The sequence below is a fragment of the Haplochromis burtoni genome, unplaced genomic scaffold (assembly GCF_018398535.1).
Source record: "Haplochromis burtoni strain Fernald_Lab_line unplaced genomic scaffold, NCSU_Asbu1 Contig_128, whole genome shotgun sequence".
Lineage (NCBI taxonomy): Eukaryota > Metazoa > Chordata > Actinopteri > Cichliformes > Cichlidae > Haplochromis > Haplochromis burtoni.
The window spans coordinates 959,027-977,099 of NW_024582489.1; the positions used below are offsets into that span (position 1 = coordinate 959,027).

An 18,073-nucleotide genomic window follows, 5' to 3' on the forward strand; every position below is an offset into this window, starting at 1 on the left:
AAATGCCCTATCTATAAGGTAGGAGGTAATTCAGAGGAGACGGTACAGTGTGAGAGGTACAGTAGAGGGAGTGCCAGCCATACACCCAACAGCAATGCCACGCCATCTGCAGCTCTGGCACGTTCTCACATTTCTGCTGTGGCCGTCCCTTTAATGGCAGACGTAACCACACAGAGGGAGGAAAAAAACAAATAAAAAAACCTCACCCCATCCCTCCCATTTCTCCTCTTACTCCTCATCATCATCCCCCCCTCTATATAGTACAAGTGCACTGTCTGAATATCACATTTCTCCTGTCCATAGCTCCGAGCAAGTCTTCTTCCATTCCCAGCCTCGTATTAACCCCTCTATCCTCTCGTTTCCTCCTGGCTTCATCTCATGCACTCCATCAAGTCCCCTGGTGACGGAGCTGGCAGTAGATGAAAGGGAGGAGTTTTCTCTTCTATTCTGCTTTTGTAAGCAGGCACTGGTTCTTCTCTGGCAGTGTGTTAGAGTGGACTGGTAAAAATCACTCCGTCTGTGGTGTTACACATCGCTGACGTTATGCGAGTGCGGCCCCAAACAGCCCCCATCTGAAGCATGACTGGGCTCAGAGGCTGAGATGTGTTGAGGGAGTGGAGAAAGAACAATCGGTCTTATGACTGCAGCGAAACACAGGCAGCGATTTTTATTTTTGGTCCAGTGGTAACAGATGTTGATGTCACCAGCAGGCTCATTAAAGGCTCGTTAAATTTAATATGAGGTCTGTAATTGCATGTCATGGTTCAAAAGTTCATTTATGGCCACAGTCGGATGTCCCCGAGGCTCTGGGTGCAGGACACATGCTAATACATTTGTCTTTATCAAGCACATTGTAACAAAAAACAACAGTGTAACTGTGTAACGTAGTAACCGCCCTTTTCCCCTTCGAGTGTTTGCGAATACTTCGGCTTGATGTTTTACTTTTTCTTGGTTTCTATTGGTTCATCATAAATAGGCAGGCAGAAAAATTAGCTAATAAAAAACATCTACCTACTCAAATGGGAGAAAATAAAGCAGGCGGCTGAAAGGCTGAAAGGCCAGCTGGACTCTCAATGAATGCTCATGTTTCTGCCTGTTTTCTGAATAATATCTAACGCCTTCACTATTTTAACACTGTAGTTGTTGCTGCTACCAGGCTGGACCCCACTTATCTTTCAGAAATGTCTCAATTCTTCATGGCACAGATTCAACAAGGTGCTGGAAACATTCCTGAGATTTTTGGTCAATATTTATGTGACACATCCCAAAGTTGCTCTATTGGATTGAGATCTGGTGACTCACTGTCATGATGAAGAAGCCAGTTTGAGATGATTTGACTTTTGTGACACGGTGTGTTTTCCTGCTGTCAGAAGACGACTGCACGGTGGTCATAGAGAGATGAACAAGGTAAGCAACAAGTGACTGTATGGCTGTTATAGTGATGCCAAAAGCATCCAAACAGTGCACTTACCAGCTTATGGTCAACTGCATCACATTAAAGTAAAGTACTTTACAGTCCAGTGGTGGTCCACAGGTATCCACGCGCTAGACATTACACAGCTGGTTAGTCACAGCTGAAAAGCAGAGCAACCACAGTGATAGAGAAGAAGTCAGCAACACCAGCAAGGACCTAAGAAGCAACCGAGCAAGACTTGGATTACTGCCAGTGGGACTTTTCCCTGTCAATCCGCAGTTAAACGTTATATCTTGCGAACTGTGACATGAACACAGCACGGTGGTATTTCATCCTCACACTCGAGGCATGACTGAACCGCTGGAGTCCTCCCCTAAATGATAGATGCTAGTGCTGAATGTGTGCACAGTCTCCACCCTTTCCTCTGGAAATTCACCATTTTAGTTTCAACTGCTGCAGCAATTTCAATCTGTAAATCCTGTGCTTGTTGATGTGAAGGTGCCTGTAGAGAATAACAGACGAAACCTGAACTCTGATGTGCACCAGTGTGTGCAAAAGCAATGATGGAGAGCAAGTCTTTGCGAAACTACTCTCACCACCAGGAGGGCTTATAAAGTGCTTGAAGTGTTGATGCAACCAAGTAGTAAAGAAAAAACAATCAATTACTGCGCAGATTAAATCTCAGTTTTAATGAACTCAGATTAGTTTTCCACTTCACAAGAACGTTGTTTAGATCCTCAGGAGGATTTAAATCCTCACAGACAGACACGCCCCATCCAGGTCTTTGCAGGTATGTTGATTCGTGTCTTTTAATTCTCTGTAAAATGCTCGGCAACATTTACACTGAAACTGAAATTAACGTGTTTTACAAGCCAAAAAAGTTGGTATCCAGGAGGGAGTTCAGGTTTGTTTTTAGTAACAAATCTCCTTCATTGCTAAATGATAAATAACGCAATCAAAATGACGCTGGACTCAAGTTACTTTGCTTGGCATCAAATGAGAAATGTGTCATTATGTTTGCTCTTCTCTTCCCAAGCGTTGACATTTTGTCACATTTTCACAAGGAATGGGGAGTGTGGGAGTTAGCTGAACCCTCCCTTCCCGCCTGTTTTTCAGGGACAAATCAAATGTGTGCATCTAACCTTACTGCACAAGGAGCTTACTTCTGATTGGATGAGTTTCAATACGGTTAATCATAGTTTTTCTCCTCGTGCATTACTTTTATTTAGTTATCGTCAGAAAAAAATCTGTGAACAGATTATTGGTCCTCCCTCCCTCTGTGTCATTTCATGTGTGTTGTGCTGCTCTTCTTGTGGCTCCGTATGTATTTTCTTTCTCCTGTGATTATTTATGCTGTCTGTGGCTGCTTTCTTGATACCGGCTCTGCTTGGACTGAGCTATTCTGTATATTTTTTAATTTCACTTGCAAATCAAGTAGTTTACAAAGTATTATTATTTCTTTTTACTGAAATGAATCAGCTCTACAGTGTTAGCTGGTAGATAGACCAGTTTGTAGCACTTTTATACTCCGGGTGAGCACTCAAAGTGCTCTGTACTACAAACCTCACTCATGAAAGCAATTTTCTATGTCTAAGTGCTTTCTATCTGCATTCACACTCCAAAGAAAGCATCAGGAGCAAATTGAGGTTTAGTGTCTTGTCCAAGGATACTTTGGCATGCAGACTTGGAGCAGGCAGATATTGAACCACCAACTTTCCAATTAGCTGGCGACCTTAGCCACAGCCACCCCCATCACTAACTTTGCGCTTATATCCTCTTAAAGTTATATTAAATATGAGTTATTTCCTTCTATAAAGGAAATTATAACTTAACCACATTTATTTGGTTTGGCTGGCCAGCAAAGCAGGCCTTCACAAAAACACTTAGTGCGCTTGCTGTCCTATCAGCAAATATCTTCTGAGGAATAAAGTTTCCAGTACAACAACAACAACAACAACAACAATAATAATAATGATAATAAGAATAATAAGAATACCAATTTCTTGCCTGTTCTGTTGAAAAACAGTTTGTTTTCCTTCCTTTAACATTTTTTTAATGTGACAAGTGGGTGGAAATTTCTGGATCTTCAACACAGCAAGCGAAGTGGCTGTGAGCCGCAGCAGTTGAATAAAAAGGTGGCCGGTGTTATGAAACAAACAATTTCACTCGTCCCCTCCTGCTGCGTTCCTCCCAAGGCTGTGACTTATGACTCACTCTCAGATCGAGCCAGTCAGGAGGAACAAAGGGAGATTTCAGGCAGAGATCTGAGAGCGAGCAGGAGTTAATGAAAAGTCAGGCCGAGCTCTCTCACAACAGGATCAGACCATAACGCTCCCTGTTTTGTTCTCTGTGCACTTACATGTGGACATTTGGACTGATTTAAAAATGACTAGAGCTTCTAAACTGCAGCCGCTTTTAGAAAACTGCTATTCCTGCTGTCAGAAGTGCTCCTACGTGATCGATATCAGGAAAAAAAGAAAAAAGAGCAAACAAACTGCAGTCACATCTGCTATTTCTGTATGTGCCTCACAGTGTTTGTGGTGGGTGGATAGATGGATGGATGGATGGATGGATGGATGGATGGATGGATGGATGGATGGATGGATGGATGGATGGATGGATGGATGGATGGATGGCTGAGGCGGGCTGGCAGGCAGTCTGCCTCTGGCCAGCATGCTGCACCACTGTAAACTGTGACAGACACAGACGTTGGTGGAGGAAGTAGTGTAACCAATTTAGATATGGCCCTACAGGGATACACAGACTTTGGGTCTCCTTAACAAGGCCAGCAAATAGGACATTTGTCATCAGAATCAGGTGATCTTACTCTTGGCGCCGATATTTCTCTAAAGCACATTCATCATCCCCCCCTTTCCCCTTGTTTTGTCTACTTAAATCTTTACACCAGGTAGGAACAAACACTAAAATAAAAAGACGTTTTTTTCCTGCCATTTTAAGCCTGATTAATTGTATTACAGCAGATTTGGCCATATTATTAGATAATATGTTAGGTCCTAGATCATTATTAGATAATTATTATGGGATAATCTTTTTACACATGTAAATAAGTTTTATACCTTTTAAAATAAAAAAATCTCTACAAATACACAACATTTCATCTAAATTTATAATAACTGGGTTTTTTTATCATCCGGTAAAAATACAGAAAAAATCTATGTTTTTACTGAATGGTATAAATTTTGTATTTTAAAAATAGAAATGTATTGTCCTTTAAAAATACTGATTTTTTTGTGTTTTAATTCCAGAACTACAGTTAATAGTTACAGTTTTTACTGCATTTTTGTGAATCCTCACAAATGAGGTGCTTAAAATCAGAGAATATTTAAGTTGAGTCGGGCAGCTCTGATCTTTCCTGCTCCGTCTTCATCCCTCTTGGTGATATGGGTTTTTCTATTTTTCATCACTTCTGTTTTTCCACACTTTGAAAACCACTTTGAAAAAGGCAGGAAGAGTTGCAGCAGGGCCCCTGCAGAGCACGGCAGAAATGATTTTGTCAGATATGAAGGCATAAAAGGAGTAAATGGGGTGAAGGTGGTTTGCAAAGTGGCTTGCAGATAGACAGCAACTTGGGGAATGCTAAAACAGCAGGATTAAATAGTGCATCCTGCGTGAGATTTACTAGCTGAATACTTACTAAGTATCAGCTGATGTGCGGGGACTGCAGCCGAGAGTGACTTCTAACACTGTGACGGGCTTCATGGTCGGTGTGAAGTTCATTTTAACTGTTATAAACAGCTGGATAGTTTAATCCATGAGAATATGTCACGTTTCATTAAGGATCAACCACAATCATGTTTCCTTTGGAATATATTCATTTTAAAGTATCTTTAGATGTCGAATGAAGGCAGTGGAATAACATTTCCCCGTGAAATATACTTTAATTCAGAGCTTGAGCAAATTTATTTATTCCCTTTCCTTTCATGGATAAAATATCATGGCAACAGGAAATGTTTACCCTCATCACATCAAAGCTAAGGTCTTAAAAAAGACACACATATCAATTCATGAATGTACACACGCACACACAAATACACCAACGCATTCAGCGCAGTAAGATTCAGCAATGTCAGCAGCGGCTACAGCAAGAACGGCAGGACAAGCAGCGCCAAACACACACCACACACACCACCCCACACACACACACACACACACACACACACACACACACACCTTACCAGCTGCAGTTCTTCAGGCCTGTGCAGCAGAGACAAGCCCACACACGCTTGTGTACATGCACGAACACCCGGTACATACACTCACACACAAATGCTGACACGCAATCACTCGCACACGTGTGACTGGCTCCACTTGCTTGTTGCTCTCCTGTCATACGTCAGAACCAAAGACAGCTGGCCAATCAAATGACAGCTCCTCACTTATAACCACGGTGACCACTGTCTGCCCAGCAAAACTCTGGGTAACCAGGTAGAAGTGCCTTTTTTTCACTCAATAAGTGAGTCATAATTTAAGTCCTGTTTAGGTGCTTTTGTCTTTTTAAAGCTGAGAACTGACTTTCACATTTTCCGAAGGCTTTTACACGAACAACAAGGAGGCTGGAATAAGAATAATTACACAGAGATTACTACTGACCGCTGCTATTGGATCTGTATTGCTGTTTTGTTTATCTCATTTTCAGTTTTTCAGAAAACAAATAACAAATTAGTCTCATTAACAACCTGTGTAACCAAAGATTGATGTCACACAAATACTACTACTACACATCACTGAGTCATGATGCTGCACTCTTCCTTCCCTGCAAACTTCAACATCATCTCCCTCGTTAAACCTGGGCACAGAGCGAAGATAAAAACTGAACCGCAGACGGACCTGTTTATGTTGTTTCTACAAAGAATAGAGGTTGGGTCACTTACAAAGTGAGAAATATAAAGTGGATTATTGCAGAGAAGCCATCGAATGCCCTGCGACAGACTGGCAACCTGTCCAGCTAACAGCCCGCAATCCTGAATTGGATAAGCAGAAGGGAATGGATGGATTACATTAAATAAGTCTTATTACTCTGTTAAGCATTGGTGATACTAAATAGGCTGTAGGTGTGAACGCTTGTCGACCTATCCAGAATATACCCCACCTTTTGACCTATGACAACTGGAATAGGCTCTCCCAGAACCCTGAATTAGATAACCTGAAAAACCGGATGGATGGATGTATTGACATTCTTTCTACCAGGAAACTTTGTAAATTTGTGTTTTGTTGTACTCTAATCAATAAAGATATTGTAGAAAATAATTCTTGAACTAAAAAGTTCTCCTAATAGATTCTAAGAGGATGTCTAGGCGATGTTGAAGGTTGTATCTTGAAACTGAGTCATGGTTCAGTTTGGAACTATTTTTCCAAACAGGACCAGACTTAAAGAAAAGACGGCGAGCCCACACGTATTAAACAGGTTCCTTGCCATAAATACCTGCACTACAGATACACTTCCACATACAGCCTTTCTCTGCTGTAAATAGATTTTCGAAGGGAGATTAATCCACATCTTAACATTTAATCTTAGCTGGGAAAAGATAATGCCCAGGTTATTGCTCATCTTCAGGACGCAGAAGCAGAACCAAGTAACAGACGAAAGGCAGGAAGTATTCTAGAGATTTCTTCTTTCCAGCATTACTGAGGTTTTGTGTTAAATTCTGGGTTGGTGAATGTGGCGTGGCATAATATAGAGCATATATCTTCAGTTATATCATCATGACTGCAGATATCAGCAGGAAAATGAAAGTAAATGTATTTTATAGCCTAATCGATCCATACGCACATCATGATGCACCTTATTGGAGTAAGTGGCTTACTACAGAGTGTGCACTGTTGTCAGCACTTTAAACGGATTAAACCATGGCATGCTCCCCTTTTTTCATAGGCACTCTTTTTTTTCTTTTTCTTTTCTTTTAAATAAACATGCACAGTAAGCAATGAGTGTCTGAGATCTCAGTTTATCGATTCATCCTATAGGAGGCCGTGAAAGAGTGAACAAGGGGTGATTACAGGCAGTGATGGCACAGCGAGGTTGTGGTGGCATGTCTTTGTGGTACAAGCCTGCGAGTGCGCATGTGCACACACACACACACACACAGCAGTGACGGGAATGGGAGTAGTGTTATTACAACAACAACAGGGAAAAGACCCAGTGATGGTTGCCATGGTAAATATGGCCTCCTGTCACCTGCTACCACTCTTCCTCCTCATCCTCTTCCCTCGTTTTTGTTCTCTCTGCTATTTGTACCTTTTTCCTTTTTCTCACCACATCTCCTGTTTCCTCTTAATTCTCATTTTGCCCTTCCTTCCTTCCTTCCTTCCTTCCTTCCTTCCTTCCTTCCTTTATTCGTTTGTTCTCCCTCCCCCTCTTCTCAGTCCCTCCCCCATCCTTCCCTTCATGCCACAGTGGCCTTCCTACAGGCTCCAGACAGGCCCTGAACGACAAGCAGAACAAGCGACCTTCAGTGCATCATGGCATGTGTAGCGGGCAGCGCCTGGGACAGCAGCGAGACACACCAGCACAGCAGTCCAGAATCACAGGTGAAAGGTGAGTTATAGGTGATTTGATATAACTGCTGTAGTGCCTTTGTGCAACATTAATCACTATCATCATAAATCCCTCTAAATGTGACCATTTATCACAATCTTCTGTTCACACTGAATACCAGAGTCACAGTTTTTCCAACAAAAGCCTGGCTATAAGCTGATAATTCATGTGTTCATTCAGTTTCCATTGTTGTAACACACTGCTTTGCTTTTATTCACATCCAAGTACCCAAGATAATCAGTAACATTTATCCCTGAGGTTCACTGGTAATCTTATAGCATATAACTGTGACTATGTCTGTCTCACTATATATGACCATAAGCGCGTAAAAGAACAAACAAGTAAGTTTGTCACAGTGTCCATGTACTGACAATAGCCATAATATTTAAACATGAAGTACCAATAATAAACATGCTATACAACACAAAGCAATGTGTTATTTTTTATGTGTGTAATGTGTTTAATTCAGTAGATAATGAATTGCTGCTGAACAAGATTATTGGTTATGGACCTTAGAATGTTAACCGAATTATAATCCACCTTGTAAGTCAAACTATGTCTATGCAGATGATCGTAAATCTGCTTTTTTTTAGCTAACAAAGGGATCCCACAGGGTTTTGGGATCAATTTTGTTTTTTATTTTATTAGTTTTATTCTACTTTTTATAAATGACTTTGGTAGAGACAATACTGCAAAACTACATCTTTATGCTGATGATACTGTCATTTACACACATACTCCCTCTGTAAGACAGACAGTGCAACCTCAGACTGCAACTTCACCCATTTCAGTCTGTATATGTAAACTATAATGTTTTTGTCTTCTGAAAAACTCACCAACAAGGGTTTGATGGTTTATAGTACTGTTACATCAAAGAGTTCATGCAAACACATGTTTGGATGTATGTGCAGATGACAAGTTCAATGTAGCTGAGAGTGAAGATTGGTTTTACTTTGTTTATATGAAAAATCTTGAGATCGACAATGGTGATACAATGCATATACACATACACACTTTTTCAGCTTTGAGTCTTGATTCAGTGCAACTCTACACTTTATTACAGGCACAAACTCTGACTCACAGCTGCTTTCTTTGTGATTTGATGTGCTAACCATCACTAACCACTGTTGGATAACAGCACTGGTATTTTCAGTCTATTTTCAGTTAACCTTTGGACCTCTCTCTGTCCCAGAACCAGCTGCACACCTCTAAGTGCTTGCTTTGGGGAATTCTAAGAAATCTGATAAACAAAATTTTCACACCATTAAGCTTGGAAATGGAATCTAAAATTAAACATGCTCATGTGGAAAACCAAGGACATCCTGTGATTGAGTAACTTGTATTCATATTCAGAACCACCCTTAGCAGCAAAGTCATATAGAAAACTATTTCATCACTCTTACACCATTTACAGTTTCTCTGAACATTACACGGTCTTACTTTGGAGAGAATTTTTTGGGATGTCTGCTTGTTGGAAGATTTTGGCATTGTGTTAACACACAAATGAGTGCTCCAGACCAGCAAACTGCCCAAACTTCTGCTTTTATAGTGATGCTCACACTTACTGACGATCAGTTAATCAAATGCAGAAAAACTGTGAATTTTCTTGTGAAAACTTTTTACCTTTTTTTTTTCAAAGGACTGTATCTATTATTGAATTTAAAAGCATCATAAGGAATGCAGGATAGGAAATGTGGATGATTTTCTTGAGAGGCCACTAGCATGTTTTGTTGTGGGTAATTGTTTACTGTATACATAATAATGCTGTGGCTCCTGTATTTTATGTTGTAGTTGTTAAGTTTTTAATATGTTTTGAGTTTATGACTCCTACCTTGTTCAAGTCTCCCTTGAAAACGTCAGTCTCAGTGGGGCTTTCGGATTAAATTATGGTAAATACACAACTAATATTTTAAGTAATTGTGCAAATGTGTGTCTTGTTTTTGTTTTTTTTGTTTTGGACAGTTATAATTACACTCTTACCACCTCTGTGTACTTGTTTTTTTCAGTACAATTAATTTGCCGAAACAATATAACAATATAACAAAACAACGACAATAATTAAAATGATGTGTGAACTTCATTATTATTCATTATTTTTTCCATCGCTTTCAATTTTATTCTGAATTATTTTGATCACTAAAACCTTGAAGTGAAACTGTCACATTGTTGAAGCTCTGATGTCTACTTTTATTCATGATTGTGCATAATTGCACAACTAGAAACAATGATGTAACAGTCTGTGTCGAGATAAGGGGACTATAACAATGAACAATGAGCTTCTTCTCAGTTGTTCTTTCTGGTATATTATAAATGAAATTACTGAGGATTAACATTGAAAGCAGCTGTTATGTGAAGCTCTGTTAACCCTGTTGTTACTCCCTCCACACTTGGAGCCATTAAACTTGCAGCCTTACATCACCCCAACAGTGTGGTGAACTTGCCTCATACATAAATAATGGTAACATGTCCTAAAACATGAAGCCTGATTGTATTTATGGCCCAGATGTTTTTTTTCTTCTTACAGGTACACATGTAAAAATAAACAACCCACGTGAAAGGCTATTTGAGAGCATGTAACTGGCAGAGAGGTGAACTATTTTAGCCCACACGGTGAAATTTCACTTTAATGGCTGGCAAATGACCTCACCGGGATAAATAAACGCACCAATGGTCAAACAGCGTGCAGCCACTTTTGTATGTGCAATTAAAAAACGTACAAACAAACACCATCCATGCTCCATTTCAGCACCAGTGTTGTTTCGCCCGCCTCTGCTGATCCCAGCACCTGGAGACACAACTGCACCCCGGAGCTTGTGTGAACCCGGTGAACCGGAACCAATAATGGTGTCAGCACTACTTGGAGAATAGTAGGGGTCTGGGTGTTTCTGAGTTTTAGTGTGTTTGTGGTCGTGTCACCTGTCAGGCTGTCGTAGCACTCGATCTCGGTGCTCTCCACGGCTCTCCTCTGCTCCTCGGTCAGCTTGGCTGCGGCTTGGCTGAGCAGGTTGACCTCGGAGCCCGTAGTGCCGTCCACGACATGAACCCCTTTGAGCTGCAGCAGCGCCCGGTGGTACTTGCCTATCGCTTCCCGGAACTTCTTCTCCTTGTAGCAGCGATGGCCCTCCGCCTTGAACTCGATGGCTTTCTGGATCTTCGAGTCCATCTCCATTTCAGCTGAGCCGGCTCGATACCCCCCTCCTCCGTCTCCTCCGGCGGCCGCTGCCAGGCTCCGACCGCCGGTCTCCGGGTAGCTTTTCAGGCTCTTTATCTGGTGCTGTTTGGCTTCCATGTCTCTCAGTGAAAGCGGCTGGAGCGGGCCATGGTGCTCGGACACGAAGGTGTGCTTTGTTGGGGAGGACCGGAGCAGCGTGCTGTGCATAAAGGATGCAGGACGGAGCGGCGAAGGAGGCAGGGCAGGCGGCGGCACCGGAGACACGACGAGCCGAGGGAAAAATGGGCTTTCAGGCGCGTCTGCCGTGTGCAGCACTTACAGAAAAAAACGAGAAATAACCCGGAGAACGTCAGCAGATACAGGAAAAAGACGCATTACATCACCAGAGCTGGCAGAAACATCCTGAATCTCTCCTAGCGTCGACCACAAACCATCCCTCGCTGCTGGAGCTCTCGCGGAAGGATGCTCGGGTGGATTTGTATGGTAGCAACCTCAGAGGCACGCGCAGCTTCAGCACCACAGATAGCGCACACACGACAGCCCCTACCGCGCAGCATTGTGGGAAAAAAAGAGAAGTCGTGAGGCGTTGCTGCAGTCCGGATTTTACATGGAGAAAAATGGAGAAGAAAGAAAAAAGAGAAAATGTGGAAATATTCAGACATAATCGATTATTTCTTAGTGTGATGTGGCACATTAAAATCAACCATAACAACTGCATGAACCGCAAAGTAGATGCTTTTATCAGTCAGTAATAAACAACAACTTATTTGCATGTTTATTTATTTTAAACACTATTCGGCAAAAGATTTAAAAAGATAGCCTTATAAACTATCTACTCTTAGGCCCGAGGCTCGTTCTTCAAGGGTCAATTAATAATACGATTGGAAGTGATCAGTCCTCACAATAAAATCCAGCTTTTACTATAACTATTGTTCCTGTAATCGTTTCAGGACCAAGCGGAGCGCCTGATGACTTCAGCTGATAAGGTTTTCAAGGAGATGGAGACGAACGGCAGGAGGCTGAGGGAGAAGGAGGGAGAGAGCGACCTCAAGGGGACAAAGTGTCAATTACACTTAGTTTGATGTGACGTGTGGTTAACCTAGAAGTCAGCAGTCAGCCTCAGAGGCATGTCTGCAAGAGTAAGTAAAAAAAAAACAAAAAAACCCACACACCATCTTCTCCACAGAGCAGGAGTAAGCATCCACAGCACACCCTGTAGCGCTCCTCGAACTCCTGCTTATTGGAAAGAAGGGCAGCACCTGAGGCACGACAGCTCTCACGGTTGCCAAACAATCAAGTTTATTACAGTTAACTAAAGATAAAATGAGTGTTCTGTTTGTGTTGTAATAACTGACAAACAATTCACACTTCACTTTTATTAAACCAAGACGCTCACTTTTATGTAGTTTCACTTCACGAGGTACATCTATTCAATGACTCATTAGTACAAATATCTAATCAGTGAATCAGGTAGCAGCAACTCATAGCATTTAGGCATGTAGACATGGTCCAGGTGACCTGCTGAAGTTCAAGCTGAGCATCAGAATGAGGAAAAAAGGTCTGACAACAACAACCACGCCACATTCAACTGACTTTGAACGTGGCGTTGTTGCTATCAGAAGTCAGAGGAAAATAGCCAGGCTACTTTTTAGACCAGGAAACGTTTCCTAGTCTAAGGAGTTGTAATTTTTGCTGCGGCATTCCGACGGTAGAGTGAGAATTTCGATCCTTCCTGCCAGGTATCGATGGTTCAGGCTGCTGCCGGTGTAATGGTGTGGGGGATATTTGTTTTGGCACATTTTGGTCCCCTTAGTACCAACTGAGCATAATTTAATGCTGCAACCTACTTGAGTATTCTAGCTGACCATGTCCATCCCTTTATAACCACAGTGCACCATCTTCTGATGGCTGCTTGTCACATACTGACAGCTCCAGTTAAAGGCAATTTTATTTCAAACATTTCTAACAAGACACGGTGTGCAGTATCCTCCCTGTATCAGTGTCTAAAACATTCATCTGTGTTTTTTCCACAGTGTCACAGCAGATCACACTTTCATTGGCTGCCTGTAAATCTTTACAAGTGGTTAGAAGTTATTTGATTGATAGTCTAAACTACCAGAACGAACAACAATGAAGTAAATAAAAATCAGGAGAGAAAATTGCTGCTAAAGATTTAAAATGAAGAAGTCTAATATTTATCTTGCTCTAATTTTAAATGTTATATGCTCAACTTCATCATTTTTAATATGTAAAATATGTATGTATGGATCAGTGGAAACATCATCGGTTTCCCAAACAGACCAGCAGCTGGCTAATCAGCTTATATTCAGTAAAGTTGAACCCTTTTCTTGCTGTATGTCCTTTTGAGGAGCGGATGCTTACTTTGATGAAAACACCTTCAATAACTGGGACCACATCCTCGGAAACGATGAGCGAAGTGAGATGAGGATGTATGAACTGGTGCTGCAGTAGATCCCCATGTACTAACGAGAAGTGAACGAAGGAAGGGAGGAGGAGAGAAGAGGAGAAGAGAGGGAAAAGGGGGGGAGGGGGGGCATGGAAATGAGAACAGCAGGTATTGGAGAAGAAGGCATTTATAGTCTGAGGTTGGAAGGGGCGTGAAGGAGGAAATTCAGATATCTCCACTAAAACAGTAAAGTACTGTCTCAACGTCCTCTTGTAGTAAGAAAGAAACCCACACATCTGACACCTTTTCATCATTTAATTTTTTTTTCAAGCACATTTTTCCATCATACCTTGAAAAAGAAAACATGACATTTCACGGTGTGTTTTCCAGATATTAATTCTTTAAACACAGGGAAAAAAATCCTAAGCATTTTAAAATATTTACAATGTAACGAAGATCTGGCATGAAGTCTGACAGACAAAAACTGTACATCAGGAGTAATGAGCAACACTGGTTTGAGTGGACTACATCGAGCTGGGCCCGATGGCATCGCTGAATTCCTTTTGTAAGGATACGTCATGATACAAGAACGTCCACATAGAAAAATATGTGTGTGTGAAGTCTAACAAATCTATACATTGCATAAAAACAACAGAAATATTCTAGTGAGTCGGCTTTCAAGTAGGTGGTTATAGAAAACGTTCAGTACTACGATAGAAAAGGTGCCTTTAGTTCGAAGGTGTCAACTTCTACTCCACAAAGCACAGAAGAGGAGGAGGAGGTGCATTGCTTTCCAAAGATTCAAGTGTTCATCGAGGTTGTTCTGTTTAATAGTTTGAATTTTTTCCTTTCCCCTCTCACAAGTTCGGGGTCTGAGTTCAGAAGCTTGTTATCGACACTTTTCATACTTTGAAAAGGAGGTAATTCTTAGGTGAAGGTTAGAAGATTAACTTTAACTTATCATCTCCTTACTAGTCTGACTGCTGTCCTGTGTATTCATCTTAAAAATAAAAACATAATAAAACAAAACAAAAATCTGTACATTTTACATGTTCAGGCAAATATCAATAAAACACTTACATAATTATTCTTGGAGAAACAACATTATCTACAGCCTCACTATTCATTCAGGGGCATTCAGGGAGTGTAGACAGCAGCAGCATCCTCGTGTGGGGTGTGGTGGGGGTAGCGTATGTCAAGCTCATGCTTTAAGCTAACAAATGCAGACCATAAGTCCTTAAATAATAGGTTTGGACACTAAACGGTAAACATTTTTCCAATGGCAGCAAGAATAATGAGTTTAATGATAATCTTTGTCATTTATCCAAACACGAAAACAAAACAAAAAATATTGCAGCAAGATAAATCCTAAAAGTTGGCGATACAAACTTTAAAAAGAGTGTAAAGAAATAGTATTTTTTGGGTGGTGGTGGGGTGAGTGTGTTAGGTTCTCTTACTGCCCAGTCTCTTGAAAACACTGATAGCTTTAACGTCCATCTGGGCCCCCGCGGACTCTCCTCCCATTCCAGCTCCTCCGGTGCTGCTGCTCACCTTGGAGCTTGCTACAGTCGTCCTCTCCTGGGCTCGGGATCTGGTGCTGGTCACTCTGTTGTCCTGTGTGTCAGCGGGTGTCTGCGACACACTGGTGTTTGAGTGTGTTGCGGGGGGCTTGCCCAGTCTCTGAAGAACACTAATCTTAGCAGGGGGGAGACCATTCGGGGAAGGTGAGGAGGAGGTGGGTGTATCAGAGGGAGGTAGTTTGAATTTGCCGCCGAGGCGCCGCAGGGTGATGGGGGGCGCTTTTATCGCAGACTCTTTCTTCTGGAGAGAAGGGGGTTTCTTGAGGACGCCAGCATACTGGAGGACAGAGCCTTCTCCATCGCTGTCGTCCTCGTTTTCACCTGCGTTTCCAGCTCTCGGCTCGTCTGCAGCTTCTTCCCCTCTGTCGAGGCGGCTGAACACGCCGGTCGGCTGCAAAAATATGAGCGCTATGAGCTCAGAACTCATCTTTAAGATGCAGAACGCTGTTAATGTACATCGACAGGTCTCACCTTGTTACCGCCTGTTGTCGTGTCCGCCTTCGATTCAGCTCCGAGTCTCGCAAACACAGACGTGCGTTTCAAACCTTCATGAAGAGAAGAGCAAATAAGCAAAATAAATATTTTTTTCCAACAAAACTAATCAGCAAAAAAGTAAAGAAGCTCTGCGACATACAGATTACAGTGGAAGAGAGAAGGTGAAGAAATATTTGTCAGTACCACCGCTCTGTAGTTGTTCTTTAAAGTCTGTTAGTTTACCTTTGCTCAGTTTCTGTTATTCTGCCATGAATTTGTATTGAGTGTTGTTATAGTCGGTGTATGACTTATTCGATTGTGCACAAAAACGAGTCTCAGGAGATCGCGGTGACCTTTGAACACCAAAATGTAGCCGATGTGCTTCTGAATGTTTACACAAAATATTAAAAATTACATGTTGGAAATTTTGACAGTATTCTCCATACATGTAATATGTTGAGAATTTTTGCTTTTATTTTGAAAACTAACTAAAGTCACACTGATTAGACTGAAACAAACATTTGATTTGTTTTTTTCTTGCCTACAACAATGTAAATGTAAATTTTAACAGTATCTGTATCTGCCTAGAAAAATATTTTGATCAACTCCTGTTGTTTTAAGTCAGCTAAAAAAAACCTCTTTTACTTTAATTGCTAACATGACAAACCAGTTAAAGCTGGGATAGGCAGTAAACACTGGCAAACATCCCAAGTTAACTTAAGTGGTGTGAAAGGAAACAATAGACTTCTTCTGTTTTCAGACTCTGAAGCCTTTCTTTGAAAGGGCGTTCCTGTTGGCTGTGTGGCCATATCGCTTCAGGTGGTGGAAAGCTTGATTCAGTGGTGGTAAATCCCACAGGAAGCATTTGCAACAACTGTAAACGCCGCAAAGTAACTGAACCAGACAAAAAAGCTGCCTCAAAAAAGGCATTGAAACGTGTGCCAACACTGACCTGGTCTTGTCACAGAAAGGAGTTACACCCAATTGCTAATAATTACTCTATCTGGAGTACACCATTCTTCTAAGCTGCAAACTTGATTTTCCGGTGAGTTCAATGGGCTGCGGTGGTTTGTTAGATTGTGTCGGTACATTTATCATGAAAGCATGATTTTCACTGCAGCTTTTACAGGTATAAAAGTGACATTTCCTTCATAAATTTAGAGAAAATGTCTTGAAGCTGAATGACTGATCTGTAACACAATCCAAATGCAAGTTCATGCCAGGGAGGAAAAATCAGAAGAGCAAAAAGAAGTAAAATTTGGTTAATGTGAGACAAACGGGGGGAAAAAAAGAAGTGTGAGGGGGAATTTTATTGGCAGAATGAGCAGGATTAGTAAAAACAAGGGCAGACGGTGAGGGTCAAACAGACTCTGATCATCAGCACCTGATCAATAGTTGTAATTTTTAGGAGGGAGACTCATTAGAGCTTCAGGTTTGATTAGTTGTTGTGAGTAACGCGTTAGTTAGGCGAGCTGTTGGTGAGGCCACCTCATCAGGCCTACCTTTCTTGGCCTGCTGGGCCAGGATTCGGCGTGTGCGAGGAGTGGTGCCCTTGGGCATGTTGACGATGTACTTGCCTTCCATCTCAGCTGTTACGCGGCGACGCTTCACTACAGGCAGACCGTTCCCCTCGTCAGCTGGTTGGCGTATAACTGACAACAAATTGTGGAGCACATAAGGAACAAACATGAGTAAAAAGAGGGCTTTCCTGACTTCAGGGAAACAGGAAACAGGGGACGGATGGGGTGAAACACAACATACGTTTATTTAATCTACCTGCTTTGTTACTCTTGTTTGCTTGCGTGTTGGACACTGTGACGGAGAGGCGGTTGTCAGGCCGGCGGGCTGGCGTGGCTGGTGGAGAGTCATGGCTCAAAGCATTGGCTATCATGCGTGTCGCAGCTTAGGAACAAAATAAAAGATTGTTACAATCTTACTTCTTAAGTCTATACGCTTTATTTTGTACCAAAGAGGTGAAAGACGGATGGGATTCACACTTTCACAAAACATTAAAAGAGTAACCAGAAAAATGTTCAGAGGGAGATGAATACTAATTTAAGAAAATCTTAATAAATGAGGCCGCGTATGGATGCCCTGGTGCTTCAGTGCGTTCAGTGCGTTACTTCAGTGCGTTACTTCTGTTTTGTTTTTGTGCATAACTTCTGTGTCTGGGCACTCCTCTGGATATTCTTACACCAGAGAAGAGCTTCTTAACTACAGGACTACAACACCTGTGGATTTACTTCCAATATTTGTCGCATCTGCGGCAGATTTACTGCAGACTCTGATCAGGAAAGTGAGACGCTGAAAGAGAGGAAAGCGAGACGGCGCACTCGTGCGTCTGAGGAGACGCGGACTGCGAACTGCTCTTCCTGGGATCTTCCTTTCCAATGTACGCTCACTCAGCAATAAGATAGACGAGCTGGCCCTGATGAGAAGCATGAACAGAGACTTTGCCTCCTCCTGTGTC

General features: G+C 41.8%; 2 protein-coding genes across 3 annotated transcripts in view; both read right to left on the bottom strand.

The window, feature by feature from the left end:
- Window positions 1-12,112, bottom strand: part of ttc9b (tetratricopeptide repeat domain 9B) — a 36,177-nt gene extending 24,065 nt beyond the window's left edge. Inside the window, exon 1 of the mRNA XM_005929986.3 lies at window positions 10,887-12,112. Within this exon, the coding sequence (XP_005930048.1) occupies window positions 10,887-11,349 (463 nt within the window). The 5' untranslated portion in view covers window positions 11,350-12,112. The remainder of the gene's footprint in view (window positions 1-10,886) is intronic.
- Window positions 12,113-13,713: 1,601 nt separating this feature from the next.
- Window positions 13,714-18,073, bottom strand: part of cunh19orf47 (chromosome unknown C19orf47 homolog) — a 16,983-nt gene continuing 12,623 nt past the window's right edge. The window contains exons 5-8 of one of the 2 annotated variants that reach the window (XM_005929985.3): window positions 17,380-17,505; window positions 17,181-17,255; window positions 15,601-15,674; window positions 13,714-15,520 (exon numbers count right to left, since the gene is read on the bottom strand). In XM_005929985.3, the coding sequence (XP_005930047.1) occupies window positions 14,993-15,520; window positions 15,601-15,674; window positions 17,181-17,255; window positions 17,380-17,505 (803 nt within the window). In that variant the 3' untranslated portion in view covers window positions 13,714-14,992. Of the gene's footprint in view, window positions 15,521-15,600; window positions 15,675-17,105; window positions 17,256-17,379; window positions 17,506-18,073 lie in introns of both variants that reach the window. The other variant, XM_005929983.3, reaches the window with a different exon arrangement.